General features: G+C 42.1%; 1 protein-coding gene across 1 annotated transcript; it reads left to right on the top strand.

Annotated features, from left to right (window-relative positions):
- The first annotated feature begins 1,955 nt into the window (after positions 1-1,955).
- On the top strand, positions 1,956-18,894 carry LOC113009818 (plexin-C1-like). The gene is made up of 16 exons (XM_026148391.1): positions 1,956-2,963; positions 5,027-5,149; positions 7,306-7,440; positions 7,515-7,615; positions 7,692-7,797; positions 7,876-8,041; positions 8,305-8,407; positions 8,583-8,658; positions 9,113-9,154; positions 9,275-9,408; positions 16,403-16,582; positions 17,481-17,589; positions 17,757-17,927; positions 18,005-18,172; positions 18,523-18,622; positions 18,795-18,894. Exons 1-16 carry the CDS (start codon positions 1,959-1,961, stop codon positions 18,851-18,853), a joined length of 2,778 nt encoding a protein of 925 aa, XP_026004176.1. The 5' UTR covers positions 1,956-1,958; the 3' UTR covers positions 18,854-18,894.
- Positions 18,895-19,323: the final 429 nt, after the last annotated feature.

Here is a 19,323-nt window from a genome sequence, read left to right as displayed (position 1 = left end):
AAAGGAGAGATGCTCATTTCATGGCAACATTGGGCCTCTGGGCAGTGGCCATAAATTTGCAGCAGCCCATTTGTTCATTTCTTGTCCAGCGATCCATCATCATCTCGTTATCATCCTGGGCCACTTGGATGAAAAATGCCAGGGCCAATTGTTTTGTCCCAGTCCAGCCTGAGATAGACCTTGGTTGGTTGTCACACTTTGTCTTGCCTTACATGAATTAGTAATCACTGAAACATTCTTCAATATCAAATTGTTAAATTGAAGTTTAAATTGCTAAATCTTATAAAGCTCTATAGCTCTGTCTATAACCTCTATCTATAGTAAATTCTAATTCTAAGTCTATTATCAAGTCTATAACAAAAAAGAAATGTAAACCTAATCCAGTTGAATTACAAACACCATCAAGTGTGGTACAATTCCTTAATCTTCAAACCCCAAATTTACTGTTTGGGGTTTGAAGTTTACAAATTTACTTCTCCAAAAAAGGTGAATCAATATGCCTTTCTATTGCAAAGTGGGATGCAGATTTATCAGTGAGCCTAGACCAAAACTTCTAGTCTCAGAAATGCTTAAAAACATTTAAATTCATTTTAGATCATATTAGTCTTGATAAAGCTTCTGGGATGGGGGGGGGGGGGGGGGGGGGGGGTCGTGGTTTTGTCCTGACTTTATTATTGTGGTTGATATTGGGGCTAGGTATGGGCTTGGGGTGTCTGGGGATTCCCTAGGGACGGGTTTCTTGGGGGGCTCAACCCAGGGGCTGTGGTCATAACCTGGATGACGATCTGGTGGCTCTTTGGGTGGTGTTTTTCTAGTGAATGCATGGAGCAGGGCTGGGGATGGGTCTGTGCTGGCAGACATAGGTTACTGGCCTGGTAGCCTGGCTGCCCTGGCTTGGGGACTTGGGGTTCTGGGTGTGCTCTGCCTCCTGGCTGGGGCTCTGGTCCTGGTTGGTGTGTCGCAGTTGTGTTGTTACCATCACTTTGTTCAGACTAGCATCAGAAATAGGAATAAATAAAAAGGTTGTTATTACTGACATTTGTCGGTAATAACAGTCTGGTGGTCTCTGTCAGAGTAGAAGAAGTCATATTATCATATTATTGGTCGGTGATCAATAATATGATATAAGATGCCAGAAACTTGAGAAAATAATTTCACAGAGGTGACACTAGATGTCGCCTTAGTGGTTCTGTCATTAGAACTTGTAGGAAGTTCTGCGACTTTTCAAAGCCAGCACAGACTTCGTGATTGCATGGATCAGTGGGCCTGTGTTCAATGCAACTGATGTAAAGATTATGTTAAAAACACATCGAATGAAAATATTCTGTCTTCATTAAAACCATACAGTGTGTATCCTTTGACATCACAGTACAGAGTGAAAAAGCTCATTTGCTCTCACCTGATGTGGCTCTAAGGCGATTTTCAGTGTCTCCAGTAGGTGGCAGTGGCTGCTCAGACAAATGAGTGACTGATAAAGTAATCCCTTACAAAAGTAACGCAGGCCAGTCATGGTAATGGAAGTCAACAGCAACACAGAACTAGTATTCTGGTATGTTTCAGATTAATAAACCTCAGTGTGCACCTGCACGAACATTGTCTTCCTTCAGTGTGTGACAACTTACTGAAGGTTCAACAAACGCTTTCTCAGTAGCTGAGTGCTGTAACTGTTTTGATTTTGTTGAGGTTCTAATGAACACTAAACTGTACAGACTCTCAGAACATGGCAGAAAGTAGAGAAAACAGCTGAGAGAAAATATTAAATGTTAAATCCTAAAATTGGAATCTGATTTTTCTATTAGCTGGGCGGGCCTCCTTCCACTTTCAACACTTCTCTTCTCAGCAGAGGCGCACTGCGCTTTTACGCATGAGTCTAGAGGCACTGTGTCTCAGAGCAGAGTGCCGTGCAGACCTTCAGTGTATGACGGTGTCCCAGACACAAGTATCACTGCTGCTACAAGATGATCCTGCTGCTCGCTCTGCTTTCTGTTCTTTTGGGAAAACCGAGTTTGTGCCTGGTGGAGAATGGAGGCTTTACATTTGATGGAAATATCCGCCAATTAGCCGTGACCCGCAACACGGTTTACATCGCCACAGAGGAGAGGCTGTACCAGCTGAGCCACGACCTGACTCTGATCAACAGTCTGACCCAGAGGGGAATAATAAAGACCGGAAACCAGCAGGATGATGTGCAGTTTCACCGGGTTTCTGACACAGCTGAGGGGAACGCAACTTTCAGCATCAACGTGTTGTTGCCTTTTACAAGCAATGACTCTCTGATCAGCTGCGGTGTGACTGACGATAACTGCAGTTACTGCGAGGTTCTGGACCTGAAGAACATCTCCAACCTTCTGTACAGAGAACACATCCAGGTGGGACCTCTGAAAAGCAGCAGCAGGTCAGTCAGCTTTCTGGTGGATGTGAAGAAGAAAACTCAGACTGACACTTACATTCTGACCGCGATCAGACAAAACAGAGAAAAGCCCGAAAACAACAAGTGTGGTATCAATCAGAAGACTATCATACTTCATAATACAGATAACAAACAAGGTGGAGGTATATTTTCTCTAACTGATGGAGCTTCAGGCACACCTGGGATCACAAGTAAAGGTGATGTGGAGTTTGTTGACGGGTTTCAGCTTAATTCAACCATCTATCTGTTCTCCAACGCGCTCTCAGCTCAAACAAACAGAGTCCGTCTCATTTGGCTCAAAGGCGAAAAAAGCAAAACTGATACACTCAAGTCTCTGCGGGGCGCGACTCTCAGTGTCTCTGACGGTGACAGCAGCAGACTCGTGGCCTCCTCGGTCATCCCGGGGGAGCAGCCGGTGCTTTGGAGCGGCGTGTTCAGTGTGGATGGAGGAGATACCGACACCAAGCTGATGGTGTTTGACATCAGCCCTGATTACAGCAGGAACACCGACAGAGATCCAGACTTCTATACCTCTGTGCCATCAGAAGTGACGGTGGGTCGCTGTATAACTTCTAAACATGTTCTGAATGGTTCCTGAATGTAGTTTCCACCTGTGCCTCCACATTTTCACGTGGACAATCATGAAAGCAAAATGGTAAAAAATGGTAAATGGCCTGTATTTATATAGCGCTTTTCTAGTCCCTAAGGACCCCAAAGCGCTTTACATATCCAGTCATCCACCCATTCACGCACACATTCACACACTGGTGATGGTAAGCTACATTGTAGCCACAGCCACCCTGGGGCGCACTGACAGAGGCGAGGCTGCCGGACACTGGCGCCACCAGGCCCTCTGACCACCACCAGTAGGCAACAGGTGAAGTGTCTTGCCCAAGGACACAACGACCGAGACTGTCCAAGCTGGGGCTCGAACCGGCAACCTTCCGATTACAAGGCGAACTCCCAACTCTTGAGCCACGATCGCTAAAATGTTCACAGAGAGGCAGATTACTTTATCACACAGTGTGGTCACAAAACTAGAAACATCAATCGATTCAGACTCAGTCTGCTACTTCACATAAACAGTTAATGTTAGGCTCAAACTTTCCCGTAAAAAAAAAAAAAGAAATATATATATATATATATATATATATATATATATATATATATATATATATATATATATATATATATATATAAACCTATTATACATATATATATGTATAATAGGTTTATATAATGTAAAAATACATATAGTAAATGAATTCATATTTGTCTTTTTATGAATATAAAAAGGAGAAGCCAATAATTACCATAATAAAAAAAATAAGATAGATAGAAAATATGAGGCAAAAAGCGGTTTAAAAAACAATATCTCTGTTAATTTCTACACAAAATCAAAGAAATTCAAAAGTTTTACTGAAGACACAAGAAAAAGGAGTCTGAATTATTTAAGCTGCTGGTATGTCTGCTGGTGCATGTGACAAACAAACTGAGTTTCACTGAATGATGTTTGACTTCATCACTATTTGATCAACATCAGTTTCAAATCTTTTTATTTTATATTTTTAACAAAAAGAAATTAAAATCAACCATTGCACTGGAGGTTAGTTTTCTGTCCTACAATAAAGTTTTCTGATTTATGACAAACTTTGAAATGTAAAAAAATGTAATATTAGAAATATACAATGAAATAATATTTTAAAAATAGCACTTCACCATCCTGAAGCAAAATGCTGCTTGGTCTCAGTGATGCTAAACCTTCAGCTGAAACTGCTGAGAGTACAAATCATTACTTGGAAAAACTTCTATTTGCTTCTGTAGGAGTTCCCCTTGTGTTACAATATTTTGCCATCGTAACGGCTGCTGATCAGTTTGCTTTGACTTCTACTTTTTTTTTCTTTGATACCCAGATGTTGCTTTGTTTCTGTGATGTGGAGGCACATCCCACTACAAAATGGACTAAACTACTGTTTATCATTTGTAAAGGGTGAAGGCGGTATGAAAGAGCCGTTACCTTTTTGGAATTATAGTTCAGTCACTCCACCACGCCGTTCTAACCATAACAGTGATTACTTGGAAATAATTTTTAAAAATGCAAACAAAAAGACACTTTCCATCCCTACATTACCACGGTTCCTCATATCAATGGGTCTCTAAATTCTCAGTGCCACTGTCCCCACACTATCATGCTCCTAGTGAGAGGTCAGTTAATTAGTCACTAGCAGAGGTGCTGCTGTGGTGACAGATGTCAGTTGTGGTCATTGCTCTCATGTGACTTCATAAAGATTCATTATCTGTATAATAGTTACTCCCATACTTCATGAAATGCTGTGAACCCTTGAAATAGCACATTCTTTAATTATATATGAGAAAATTGCATCATAGTTGATTCAGTTTATTCACCATTAAATCATATTTGAATGATTTTCAAGCTGAGTATGTGATTTCTCAAGGTGTAAACACAATTAATGAATATGCTGTTTGGGTTCATAGATTTAAAGCACTTCATTAGGTTTGGAGGGAATACAACTTATTTCTATTTTAACCATCTTGAGTTCTAATCTTAACATATCTACAATATCAGATTTGATGATCAGTGTGTTTGTTTCTCAGCCAAAGATCCTAAAACCTAAGGCAGTCCTCTTCAGGCACAGCTACATGACCTCTGTGCTGGCAGTGAGGCAGAGAGGCTGGATGGTTTTCTTCATTGGGACAGGAGACGGCCAGCTCATTAAGGTGTGTATGAAATGAAACATCTAAAGTACTTAGTTTACCAGCCTGATTTTAAGATGCCATTTCATCATCCTGAAATGCACTGGCTTCCTCACATGAAACAAACATGAAAGATAGTTCTGTCACCAAAATATATTTGTTGAATTAGCATCTATTCATAAAATCACGAACAACCGTTGACCCAAGATAAATAAAAACCAAAACTTTTTAAGAGGCAAATTATTCATGATTTTTTAGCTTGCTTATTTGAACTAGTCTCATTTTATTTCATTGTTGAAGTCTGCTGCAAACTGCAGTCACTTGTGGTCCCTGTAGCTTCTTTGTGTGCTCTTAGTCTCACTGTGAGTTCATCTGCTCACACACTGCAAGGTTTTGTTTGTGGAGTGGAGAGATGAGAGCTGTGACCCTGAAAGCTCAAAAAGCTTCAACAAGTATTTTATTGAATATGACGAGAGCGAGGTTGCATGTTCTCCCCATGTTTGCGTGGGTTCCCTCCGGGTACTCCGGCTTCCTCCCACCGTCCAAAGACATGCAGCTTGTGGGGACAGGTTAATTGCATAATCCAAATTGTCACTAGGTGTGAATGTGCGAATGAAAGTGAGTGCGAATGGTTGTCTGTCCCTGTGTGTTGGCCCTGCGACCTGTCCAGGGTGTACCCGGCCTCTCGCCCTATGACAGCTGGGATAGGCTCCAGCGCCCCCCGCGACCCTGAAAAGGATAAGCGGAAGCGAATGGATGGATGGATGACGAGAGCAAGAGATAGAGAAACAAGCTGAGAGGGATGTTGTCATGGTTTGAGTTTTTCGGTCATATCGACTAGGGGTGGGTTTTTATAATCGATTCATCGATTAAAATCGATTCTGGCTTGGATAACGTAAAATCGATTCATTAAAATCCTGAATCGATTTTTTAATATAAATTTATTTTGTCCGAAATGCCAGAATCTCTGGTGACATCTCACAAAATTTCAAGAACCACCAAACAGTAAATGAGAGCAGGTACAGGGATTCTGCACATAGACTTAAACACACAGCGCGACCCGCGGATCAGAATCAGTTAGATGTCGCCTTTCTCACAGTCGGGGCTGAAAGCCGACAGCTCGCTGATCCGGGTCCGCGCTTTGTGTTCACGCCCTTTATGCGCTGATTCTAAAGCTGTTAGTTTGATCTCTCTCCAAACAATATTGACCGAATCAGCAGCAAAAGAAGATCCAAACGCTTCACATAAACATTGTCATGAATTCACTCTTTTACTGTTTTGCTTCCATTGCATGCGCAGCTCTCTCTCTCTCCCTCTCTCCCTCCCCCTCTCTCTCGAACAGTTTCGCTTTCTTCATTATTCGCTTGCTTGTTACACAAGTCTACTGTTGCTTACAGCGCTGTCGGCCGCTGTTTTTTTCCCCTTTTACATTCTTCCGAAAAGAAAACCTCATTTCTGCTGTTCAATACTGAACAAATTGAAACTTTTTAAAATTATTCAAAATGCAAAATGCTTAGCCATGTCTCTAATAAAACCGCTGTAACGTCAGAGGTAATGTTGATTAATTAATGGTTTTCTTTCGTTTTTGATGTACTGCAGAATATTTTTATAAAATCCCAGGCCAGGAAAATCACCTACATGTTTTTCTGTGTTTTATCTTCAGCTACTTTGACACAAAGGCATCTGCTGTGATGCTCACACCTTGGATAAAGTCTTGAGAGTGTCAGCTTCCTTTTTATAGATACAAAAATATGTAAATGTCCTGATCTGAATTATATCTCTGACTGTCAAAATTTCCCAGATTTAAATCGAATCGAATCGAATTAAATCGAATCGTGGATCGAATCGATTCGGGACCTTGTGAATCGGAATTGAATCGATTCTAGAAATCAGTGACGATACCCAGCCCTAATATCGACTCTTTGATCACAGTTTGTGATTAAGTCGGAAAGTTTGTTTTACAGATAAGAAATACCGACTGTTTCACAACATATACAGCAGATATCAGCATGACACTGAATCCAAGCAGCACAAACACATGAGAACTTCTTATGAACGAGGGAAAACTTAAAATAAACAGCCTTTCATTTGGAAGATAGTGGTCAGAGAAAAATAAGCAATTGAAATGTTCATTAAACATAAAAACGTGAATTCTTATTTTCACAAATTCTTGTTGTCAGCTGTCTGTGGACAGGAACTATCACGCTGCCTGTCCCACGGTGCTCTACAGGACAAGTGATGATCGCAAAGTGTTTCCCAAATTACATCTGGATCCAGTGGGTCATAAACATGTGTATGTGCCATTTAGAAACCAGGTACTTAAATTATTTACTGATTATCTTAATGTCACATGTACCTGTGCTGCATTTTAAAGTGTTTGTTGTTCTAGATAAGGCGAGTTCCTGTGTCAAAGTGCAGCACGTACACAAATGTGCAGGAGTGTTGGTCTGCACAGGATCCATACTGTGGTTGGTGTGGCTCTAAAAGCAGGTGAGAGAAACAACATCTGCAGCTGATGTCTCCAAACTATTCTGAACTTGGTGATCATTTCTCCTTCTTCTCCTAGCTGCACATTTGAAGATGACTGCACAGATTCAGACTGGCTGTCCATTCCTGATGAGTCCCAGCACAAAATGATTTCCCACAAAGTTGAAAAGGACACAAACGGACAGGTACAGCTTACAAACACACTCGGGACTGTGATCATTTGTGGCTTTCAGGTATTTCTCACACATGTTCTTCATTTTCAGATTTTACTAAAAATCCACACACACTTGACTGTGGGCCAGGAAGTGTCGTCCAACTTTACCTGTCAGTTCACTGCAAGGTCCAGCTCGATTTGTGCTTTGAATAACCCTCCTCCACAGTTCCCACAATGCACCTGCATCCTGTCTGATCGTACACTTCCTGCTGATGGTCAGTGAGTTTTCATAAATAATCCAACGAATGAAATACTTTGCAGTCAGACCTGCTTACTGATCTGCAACACTTCCCAAAAAGCAAAATAGAAACATTACAGAGCTGACTCTGACAGATGAAATATTCTTTACTAGTTGACAAATCTGAGTTGTTCGTTATTACAAACTGTTGCAACTCATTAAACATATATGTCTAAAAATTAGCAATTGAAGGCTATGACACTGATCGTGTTTTTTTTATTTTTTTATTTTATTTAACAGGTCTGCATGTCACAGTGAAATTTAGACTTGGTTCAACACAACTGTCAGAACAGCTGAGGTTGACTAACTGCTCTGACATCAGTGGACCACCAAGTTCAGTCTTGTAAGTCCAATCAATTATAAAGATTATGAAGATGGATCACTAATAACACAACATTATGTGTCATCACCAAGTAAAATGTATTACTACTGAGGAGTCTCTTTGTTTTATGTTGTATTTTTGGACATTATCGTTTTCTTGATGATTTCAACACTAATATGTGATTGTTTCTCTTCAGGTGTCAGCAGTGCATCAAAGCTGGTTGTGGATGGAACACAAACAGATGTTCCTGGGCCGATCAAACAGAGATCAATGTAATAATTCATGCCTTTAGTTTACCTAGTTCAGGTTTTTCCTCATTAACATATTTGTTTTAATTTTATTTCGCTGATACCATTCTACATGTTTAGGCTATTTTGATGTATCTTTTTTAAATCTACTTTTGGGAATAAGAAAGTCTATCTTATCATATAATTAAGTCTTCCACTTTAAGTTTATATTACTTTTGAGATTTTTCAATCATTATTAAGGGTGGGTTGGTCTAATGTTCAAATATCTATTGCTTCTCAAAAGCAGCAATATTATATGCAATAATATGTTAAGTGATTATGACAACTCACAAATACCAATTCAGTTGCTTGACAAAAATCGTGATTAAATTCTTTCCTTGTAAATAAGACAGAACTTCCATTCTCATCAGTCCTACATAGTTTCTTTAGACAATGACAGTAAACCTGCCATATTGATTCCCTCTGCTTCCTCCTGCAGGACAGCGTTTGCCAAAATGTGCAGTCTGGGAAGAACTTCTCTGTGAGTCTGAACCTCAGTCCTCAAACTCATTGTTCCTCTGACACCTTATTCGTGTTCAAAGCTTCCAACATCAGCTGATGGCCGTGGATTAAAGCTGATCATTTTTTGTCTTACTGTCAGATCCCAGAGATCTCCTCCATCACTCCCAGTGTGGTGTCTTTCTACGGTAGAAACCACGCAGTGCTGTCAGGTCGTAACCTCGATAATGTGACTGCAGTGAGGATGCAGGCCGATACTGACTGTACTCCAAAAGAGTGAGTCACTTTACATTAGTGATGTGTCAGTCGCGAACGAAATGGCTCTTAGAGCCGGCTCTTTGACGTGAACGACGCGAGCCGGCTCCTTATTGCAAGCCGTGTTTTTTTGTTTTTCCCTTCTCTCACCCTCTCTCACACCATCTCTCTCTCTCGCACTTTTTTTCCACTTCACTCCGCATGCGAACCTTGTGCTTTCCGCTGGGATGAGGGGGGAGGGGTGGTAGTTACACTCGCAGTAGCGCAGGAACAGAGCAGGAGGGAAAGAGAGAAAGAGAGCCAGGGACAACAACGTCACATTAGAAAGGTATAGTAATCATAGTTGTGGATGTTAAAGGATTCAGAAAGTTTATTCATGCAGGCCCATATGACAGAGAATGTGCATCTTCTTTTTGTTTTCATATTTTAATTTATATTTAATGGTGTTGTGGTTTGCAGTGTTTTGTGTTGTTTCATTTTAAATTTGTTTAAAAGGAAAAAGCTGAAAATTTAAGTAGTTAAAAGTTGAAATGTGAATAGTTGGTTTCTGTATTAAATGATTTATTTATTACATTTTATGTGGAGTGAATAAATAAAAGTATATTTACGGTGGCCCCTAGAGACAAAGCACGTACAAACTCCAAAACAAAAGACAACAGAAGTGCTCCAGGATGCTAGGCGCAGTGTTGAGCTTTTGTTAGCTAGAGGCTACACAAGCCAGCAATTAAGAACGACCGGATTTGGTGTGTGGTAGTAACAGGTAAATGAACATGTTTTTTTTTAAATTATTTGAATATATATGAGTGCTTGTGTAATTTAAGTGATCTATGTAGCTGAAGCCGCTGGACCAGGCGAGGCGCAAGAGGCTGCCGCTGGACCAGGCGACAGCGTGGGTGAAGCTGATGGTAGAGCAGCTGGTGGCTGGACGGGCTCCTCGGGCCCCCCAGCTGACGAGGCAGGTTGCTGGACGGGCTCCTCGGGCCACTCAGCAAAAACAGTCCCAAAACCAGTGGGCACAGGGGCCCCTGGCACACGCAGGGCTGAACCAGCAGGCACGGTGGCCTCTGGCAAACACATAGCAGACTGCAGCTGCGCAGAGCATTGACTCTGCTCAGGCAGCGACAGCCGGGTGCAGTCCTCAGCTGGCTTCTTAACCTCCAGGGGTCCAGAGTCTGCTGGGGCTGAACCCCAGCTTCTGGGGAGGCCCTGGAGTGCATCATAGTCTCAGAACTGGACAGCTTTTGAGGAATGATAAGTTTTAATGGGTTTGTCTCTCTGCTTAGAATGGATGGATGAAAAACAATTCACTTCAGGTTGAATTGACTTGAATTGTTGTACAGGAGGGCTAGTGGCTGCTGAACATGAGGCTGAACTGAGGGCGACTGAAATAATGGTTGGGATGACAACGGTGGTGGAGTTGGAGACTGAGCTTCTGGCCGGGCGGCTAACTGAGCTGCAGACATTGAAGAACCAGTCTTTGTGGGAAGAGTTCCACGCTCTGACTGAGCAGTCAGTAGATAGTCCTTCTCATTTTCAGATTTCGGACTAAAAGTCCTGGTTAGCATAACACTGGACTCGGAAGAAGCAAAATGAAAGTAGTCCTTTAAATCCTCAGAGCGGGTGTTAACAGACTTTGAAGTGTTTGACAAAGTATTAACTGTTTCTAAATTAATCTTTTCAAATTTGAATAAACCTGAGTTAACTGGCATTGAATTTCTAGACTCAGGAATAACTGACAGTGTTCGTGAATGCAGGCTCAGATGGAGCAGAAAAAAACAAAAACACTGTTCTTGACTCACTGAATCTGCCGGTAACTGACGGCAGTGTGGACGTCACTTCCGCCTGGGAGAAGGGGCGACTAGTGATGGGATTTCCGGCTCTTTTTAGAGATCCGGCTCTTTCGGTTCAGCTCACTAAAAAGAGCCGGCTCTTTCGGCTCCGAACCGGCTCTTCAGGTTGTTTTGTTGCTTTAATTAATTTATTATTAACAATAATATAAAATTGTGCACAAAAGGAATTACTAACGTAAAAAAAGTGGTTTTATTTATATATGTTTATATATAAATATAAAACACATTTCTAGCATGAACTGAACTTCCAAAGCAGAGCTACTAGATCACTTAAATTACACAATTGAAAGCATGTGTGTATTGTTTGTGTATTTATACACAGGCACTCATATATGTTCAAATAATTTAAAAAAAAAAAAAAAAAAAAAGGTCATTTACCTGTTATTACCACACACCAAATCTGGTCATTGGTACTTGCTGGCTTGTGTAGCCACTAGGTAACAAAAGCTCAACACTGCGCCCAGCATCCAGGAGCACTTCTGTTGTCTTTTGTACGTGTTTTGAGTTTTTATGTGCTTCTGAGTTTTTACGTGTTTTGGAGTTTGTACGTGTTTTGGAGTTTGTACGTGCTTCAGGGTTTGTATGTGCTTCAGAGTTCGTACGTGTTTTGGAGTTTTTACGTGCTTCAGGGTTTGTATGTGCTTCAGAGTTGGTACGTGTTTTGGAGTTTGTACGTGCTTCAGGGTTTGTATGTGCTTCAGAGTTGGTACGTGTTTTGGAGTTTGTACGTGCTTCAGGGTTTGTATGTGCTTCAGAGTTCATACGTGTTTTGGAGTTTGTACGTGCTTCAGAGTTCGTATGTGTTTTGGAGTTTGTACGTGCTTCAGAGTTCGTACGTGTTTTGGAGTTTTTACGTGCTTCAGGGTTTGTATGTGCTTCAGAGTTCGTACGTGTTTTGGAGTTTTTACGTGCTTTGTCTCTAGGGGCCACCGTAAATATACTTTTATTTATTCACTCCACAAAAAAAAAAAAAAAAAAAAAGTAATAAATAAATCATATAATACAAAAATCAACTATTCACATTTCAACTTTTAACTATTTCAATTTTCCGCTTTTTCCTTTTACAAATTTAAAGTGAAACAACACAAAACACTGCAAACTACGACACAATTAAATATAAATTATAATATGAAAACAAAAAGAACATGCATATTCTCTGTCATATGGGCCCGCATGAATAAACTTTCTGAATCCTTTATCATCTGCAACTGAAAATAGTTGTGGATGATTACTATACCTTTCTAATGTGATGTTGTTGTCCCTGGCTCTCTTTCTCGGTCTCTCCCTCCCGCTCTGTTCCTGCACTATTGAGTGTAACTACCACCCCTCCCCCCTCTGCCCAGCATAAAGCACAAGACTCGCGTGCAGAGTGAAGCGGAAAAAAGTGCGAGAGAGAGGGTGAGAGAAAGAGGGGGGGAAAAAAAAATAAAAAATGCGACGGTCGCGATAAGGAGCCGGCTCGCGTCGTTCACGTCAAAGAGCCGGCTCTAAGAGCCATTTCGTTCGCGAACGACCCATCACTATCTGGTGGACTGGGGAGAGAATCTTGTGGTAAGCCGGGCAGGCCAGCTGTCACATTTGGGGGATGAAGGTGAAGTGTTTTGAGGATGAAGTCCTGTAGGAGTGGGTGAAGGGAATCCAGCAGCCAGGGGTGATTGGAAACTAGCCGCTGTAGTCGGGCCTCCAGAGCATGACGAAATTCCTCCCCCTCATGCTCTAGCCACAGATTAGTCCATCTTGAGACTGAATCAATTAATTCCTCCCTAAGCTCCTTGGAAGGTGCGAATGCCGCTGGGTCCATGTTTGGCCGGTTCGTACTGTCACGGCTGCCGAGGCGAGCAGTGTGGTGTTGAGGGAAAAAGGACCCAAAATGCAGGCAGTCGATGATAATGCTAGTGATGTTTATTTACACGGTGGTATAGTGGCAAAACAGGCAATGAGGGATGACAAAACTAAAGAAACCTAAATTGGGAAAGCTAAATAACAAACCTGAGATGATACCAGAACGGGGTGAGCGGCAGAGCATCGCAGACGAGGAACAGGACACCGTGGAACACAGACAAACCAGCAACAGGCCGGAGAACACACAGGGTTTAAATACACATAGCAGCAATCAAGGGATGAGCAACAGGAGGGGAACACACCTGGGAGAAATCAAAGCTGACAGGACAGGGGAAATGTAAACTGAACACACTCGCATGAGACAGAGACCTTCAGAATAAAACAGGAAACTCACAGACACAGAACCAGACAAGACACTGAACTAAACAGACAGATTCACAAGAAAGACAGTGTGACACCATGGACAGACGGAGGGAACACAGAGAAGTGGGAGCAGGCAGGCACAGAACATAACCTTAACAAATGGCAAATTATAACAGAATACATACTCAGAATAAACAAAAGCATAAAGAAACACAAAACACTGAGTCGGCAGACTCAGGACCATGACATGAGGAGGTCCTCAAAGTATTCCTTCCACCACCACCTGACGATTTTCTCAGTCGCAGTCAGCAGCACTCCACTATACACAGTGCAGGTAGAACACCGCTCCTCCCACACCCGAATTTTTGCTTCCGCCACCGCCTGCGCCGCATTCCGCTTGGCCTGTCGGTACCTATCAGCTGCCTCTGGAGTCCCACAGGCTAACCAAGCCCGGTATGACTCCTTCTTCAGCTTGGTGGCTCCCCTCACCTCAGGTGTCCACCATTTGGTTCGGGGGTTACCACCACGACAGGCACCAACTACCTTGCGGCCGCAGCTCCATGCAGTGTCTTCGGCAATGGAGGTGCTGAACATGGTCCATTCGGACTCAATGTCTCCAGTCTCCCGCGGAATGCTGTTGAAGCTCTGCTGGAGGTGTGTGTTGAAGATCTTGCGGACCAGGGCCTCTGCTAGACGGTCCCAGCACACCCTCACTGTACGTTTGGGTGCACCAACTCCTCAACTTTTCAACTCCTCACTGCAGGCATGTCATGTGCCTGCCTGCTTCAAGTCCTCTACCATAATCCCTGTCCCCAAGAAACCTAGGATCACTGGACTAAATGACTACAGACCCGTGGCTCTGACATCTGTGGTCATGAAGTCATTTGAGCGCCTAGTTCTCTCCCATCTCAAGACCCTCACGGCCCCCCTCCTGGACCCCCTGCAGTTTGCATATAGAGCCAACAGGTCTGTGGACGACGCCATCAACATGGCCCTACACTTCATCCTGCAGCATCTGGACTCCCCAGGAACCTACGCCAGGATCCTGTTTGTGGACTTCAGCTCTGCCTTCAACACCATCCTTCCAGACCATCTCCGAGGCAAGCTTTCCCAGATGAATGTGCCTGATCCCATCTGTCGGTGGATCACTGACTTCCTGACGGACAGGAAGCAGCATGTGAGGCTGGGAAAGAATGTCTCGGACTCCCGGACCATCAGCACCGGCTCCCCTCAGGGCTGTGTTCTTTCTCCTCTGCTCTTCTCCCTGTACACCAACTGCTGCACCTCCACCCACCAGTCTGTCAAGCTAATCAAGTTTGCAGATGACACCACCGTTATTGGGCTCATCTCGGACGGGGATGAGTCTGCCTACAGGAGGGAGGTTGAACGTCTGGTGTCTTGGTGCAGCCACAACAACCTGGTGCTGAATGCCCAGAAGACAGTGGAGATTATTGTGGACTTCAGGAAGCACACAGCCCCACTCCCCCCCATCATCCTGACTGACACCCCCATCACCTCTGTGGACTCATTCCGCTTCCTGGGTACCACCATCACCCAGGACCTGAAGTGGGAGCCCACCATCACCTCCGTCATCAAGAAAGCCCAGCAGAGGATGTACTTCCTGAGGCAGCTGAAGAAATTCAACCTGCCAACACGGACGATGATGCAGTTCTACACTGCAATCATCGAGTCCATCCTCACCTCCTCCATCACCGTGTGGTACGCTGGAGCCACTATCAGGGACAAACAGAGACTGCAGCGTGTTGTGCGCTCTGCGGAGAAGGTGATTGGCTGCAGACTCCCATCTCTGCAGGACCTGTACACCTCCAGGACATTGCGGCGTGCAGCTCGGATCTCAGCTGACCCTTCTCACCCTGGACACAGTCTGTTTGACCTGCTCCCCTCAGGCAGGAGGCTCCGGTCCATTCGCACCAGAACCTCACGCCATAAGAACAGTTTCTTCCCCTCTGCTGTTGGACTCATGAACAATAACCGTATGACTGTTCCTGCCACTAACACATGACCCTACGCTGTGTCACTGCATCATTCCATGTTTGTCACTGATCACCACCTGCACTCATGTATATATCTATCTACTTAGCACTCTTAATTCTTATTCTCATGTATATATCTCATGTATATCTCATGCACATATCTTTCTACATAGCACTTTTAATTCTTATTCCTACTTTTATTTTCTCATGTCTATTTAAGTGCTATTTATGACACTATGTTTGCACTGAAGCACCGCAGCAATTTCCTAATGTTGTAAACCTGCTCAACATTTGGCAATAAACCCCATTCTGATTCTGATTCTGATTCTGACCAGGTCTGTCCAGCGTCCTCCCTCACAACCTGATCCAACTCACCACCAGGTGGTGATCAGTTGACAGCTCAGCCCCTCTCTTTACCCGAGTGTCCAAAACATATGGCCTCAGGTCTGGTGATACGATTACAAAATCAATCATTGACCCGTTTTTGCATGAATTATGACAACCACAATTAGGATTTTTTTCTTAAGTATTTTTATTCATCATTAGACATGGAAAAAAAGACTTTTGAACTTCATTTTTCTAAACATGTACTTTTCAAAGAGTTCTTTACATGTCCACTTAGGTGGACAACATACATTTTGATTCATGAATTTGACAAACAAATAAATAATATGCACTGTCTGTTGTGTTTATGTGCAAGTATACCATAAACACTGAAACAAATACAAAAAAAACCAGCCTTTGACTAGCTGTCCACTGTAGTGGCCACTGTGTGTGAAAGGGTTAAATCTGGATTTACTGTTTACTTTGTAATCCAAATGAAATCAAAGACGTGTTAAACTCATAAAAACACACAATTTGATAATTTTAAGGAAGACCTTGCTGCTCAGCTTTAGTCTTTCTTGGGGTTTTCTGCATGTTGTGATGATGTTAGTGACTCTGTTTCTCTCTTTGTGCTCTGGTCAGATCTTCCATTTGGGACAACACTGGTTTCAGTCTGACGTTCCACATTCCCAGTTCAAATATCAAAGGCGTGGTCAACGTATGTCTTCTCCTCCCAGATGGTCGTTGCCATGGCAAAGCTAAAATCACCTACAGCTCATTACCATCATGCACCAATATTACTCCAAGCAGCAGCTGGATCAGGTATGTTCAGTTTTGCTGAAACCTAAAAAACACAGAAGATACAGAACGTTTATCTGCTAATGTCTCAGAAAGTGTTTTGACCAAAGAAACAGTACATGTGTGTGTGTCTTTTGTGTGCAGTATCACGTGCTGCTACATCCTGCTGTGAGAGAACAGAGATATTTATCATAAGAGGAAGGAAGCTTTTGCATTGGTTTGACCTCTGCCGCTTTTACTGAACCTCATGGTTGAGAAAGCAGTATCTGTCACCCGACTACTTCCTGTTGGAGTCCACACCTCTGAGCTCTGCAGCCTCAGTCACCAGCCTTTTTTCTTTTTTTTTTGCTCTGCTGTCTGCAGAATGAATACGTGGGGTACTTTTTAGCTTCTGAGTCCATCACACACTTTAGTTTACAGGCATATTATCTATGCTAAAATAATGATTCAGTGTTCAGACTGCAGCCTACGTGTGGAGAGCTCTTAATTTTCCAGTGAAATATTTTTACTAGTATAAAACTGGCATCTTCTTTACCTCCTACAACTCCTTCCCCTACCTGTGCACGTATGTGAATGATCGTGCCTTCATTCTCATCCAGACCTTGCTTATGCTTTCATGTTGGATCAGTCCCAGATAGCAATAACTCCTATTAGTGAGCTTTTAATCAAGCTGAAAACAACAGTAACATCTAAACATAAAAAGATCTTTATTAAATGAAAACTGTTAAATCTGGAGGAAATGTTTTTGGACATCTCTCACTACTCTATCAAATCATGTTTAAAACACAGTTTGAATAATTCACACTGTTGAGAATTGACAAAAATGTGGGTTATGCTAACTGTTTGAAAGGAGTGTGGGATCAGATGATTTTTTTCCTTGCAGTCCCTCTGCTCTGACTAAAGCCCGCTTCCTGTCCTGCAGTGGGAAGAGGAAGATCACACTCATGGGGTCTCACCTTAACTTTGTTGAAGGGGTCTTCCACAGCCACGCAATGCAGGATGTCAGACTTCCCAGAAACATCAGCTCTGAGGTTGGTCTGTAGACACAAACAATGTGCCTTTGAAATGACATCAAGATGTTTTTATACATGAGCTCTGAACATTTCGGATGTGGACATCTGACACACGCATGTCATAATCTTATGTCCTGCTTTAGTCATGTCATGCTGTCTTTTCTGTTTATTTAATTTCATTGCAGTATCTCACCTACAATTCACCTGCAGCTGGGAGCATTTCTAGCAGCACTATGTTTGTCAAAGTAGCCAATGAAACCTTGGCCTGCTCCATTAAACTCCCCTACTATCCAGACCCTGAGTTTACCAGCTTCACAGTTATAAGGACAGGGGAAGATGTGCGCATCACCATTCAGGTTAGTTTTTTTTTTTTTTTTTAATTTTCATACATATACAAACATGTGACAGCTAGCCTTTGTTTTTCTTCATTTAGAAAAAGACAGACAAGCTGGAGATGATGATAGATGAGTTATCAGTGTGGGGCGTTCAAGACAATACGGAATACCAGTGCATCATGAAAGCCAAAGAAACCAGTAACAACTCTGACTCTTTCATCTGTGAGATTAAAAGACTAACCAACCCTGAATTTGAGGAGTTGCTGGTAAATCTTTCTTTCATGCTACCCCCAGCTAGATAAGTATCACCGGAAAAAAACAAACCGAACTTGTTGACGCTATATAAATAAAATTGAATTGAAATGTATGGTGAGGTGAGGTGAGGTGTTCTTTAGAAAACATCCTTTCTTTGTGGAGATGACAACATCAAAGTTCTCAGTTTGATGTTTTCTAGAGGAGAAACCTGAAACTGAGGGCAAACAGACTTTTTCATCTGTATTGGTAACAAACAGTTGCCTTTCAAACTTCAAAATGATATTTATGCATACAATAACAATTTTTGGCCTGTTGCTCTGGTGAGAACTCTCTCTGTAAAATGTTTCTCTTTATTTTGTAGATAAATTATGGTGACAGGACAGTAAGTCTTGGGCTTGATTCCCAGTTACACGAAGCCCTGCAGATATTACGTTTCATGCTGATACCCTGTGTTATTGCAGGTAAGTGAGAGAATTGTTTCTTTTCTACATTTACGGATTATTAGACAATCTTAGGCAAAATGATGGTTTTACACCACTTTCCACTTTGATTTCAGCAGAAATAATAGAAAATCTTTCTTCTCCACTTTATGGATGGTGTTTCAGTTTAAGTGAGTTACTGTTTGTCTTTCAGTGTTGGTGATCATCTATTTCTGGCAGAAGAGACTCACCATTGAGATGAATAAGCTCTGACCACTGACTGGCCTGAGTATTCTTAGGAAGAAGTTTGTCTCAAAATATGCATCACAAAGCTTCCTGTAGAGTTTGCTTTGTTATATTTTTTTTCTTTCTCTGTTTACGATGTTAATCATATTGCAAATGTGTTTTAGCTGAAGTCATATTATCAGGACACAAATAAAAAAAATATTTTATCTGTTGTATCCTTTGTCTTTTGTATATTTAGTGTAACAGGTTTTAAATCGGATAGGGGGGGGTTCAGATGTAAAAATGAGACATCTGGGTCCATAAGTATTGGGATAAAGAAACAATTTTTGCTTCAGTTCATGGAGTTTAAGAAAATTATTACGAAGTTATTTAGGAATTGAAACTATTTTTCTTCGTAGTTTACATTTTCAGATGCTTTGGTTCTTCTTCATAAAGAGAGCAAAACAAAACTTTTATTTCATGCTAAATGTTGTATTGAAGCCAACAGTGACCCCTGG

This window comes from Astatotilapia calliptera, chromosome 17 (assembly GCF_900246225.1).
Source record: "Astatotilapia calliptera chromosome 17, fAstCal1.2, whole genome shotgun sequence".
Lineage (NCBI taxonomy): Eukaryota > Metazoa > Chordata > Actinopteri > Cichliformes > Cichlidae > Astatotilapia > Astatotilapia calliptera.
Note: the sequence above shows the minus strand (reverse complement) of the source record. Positions and strands in the feature narration are given on the sequence as shown.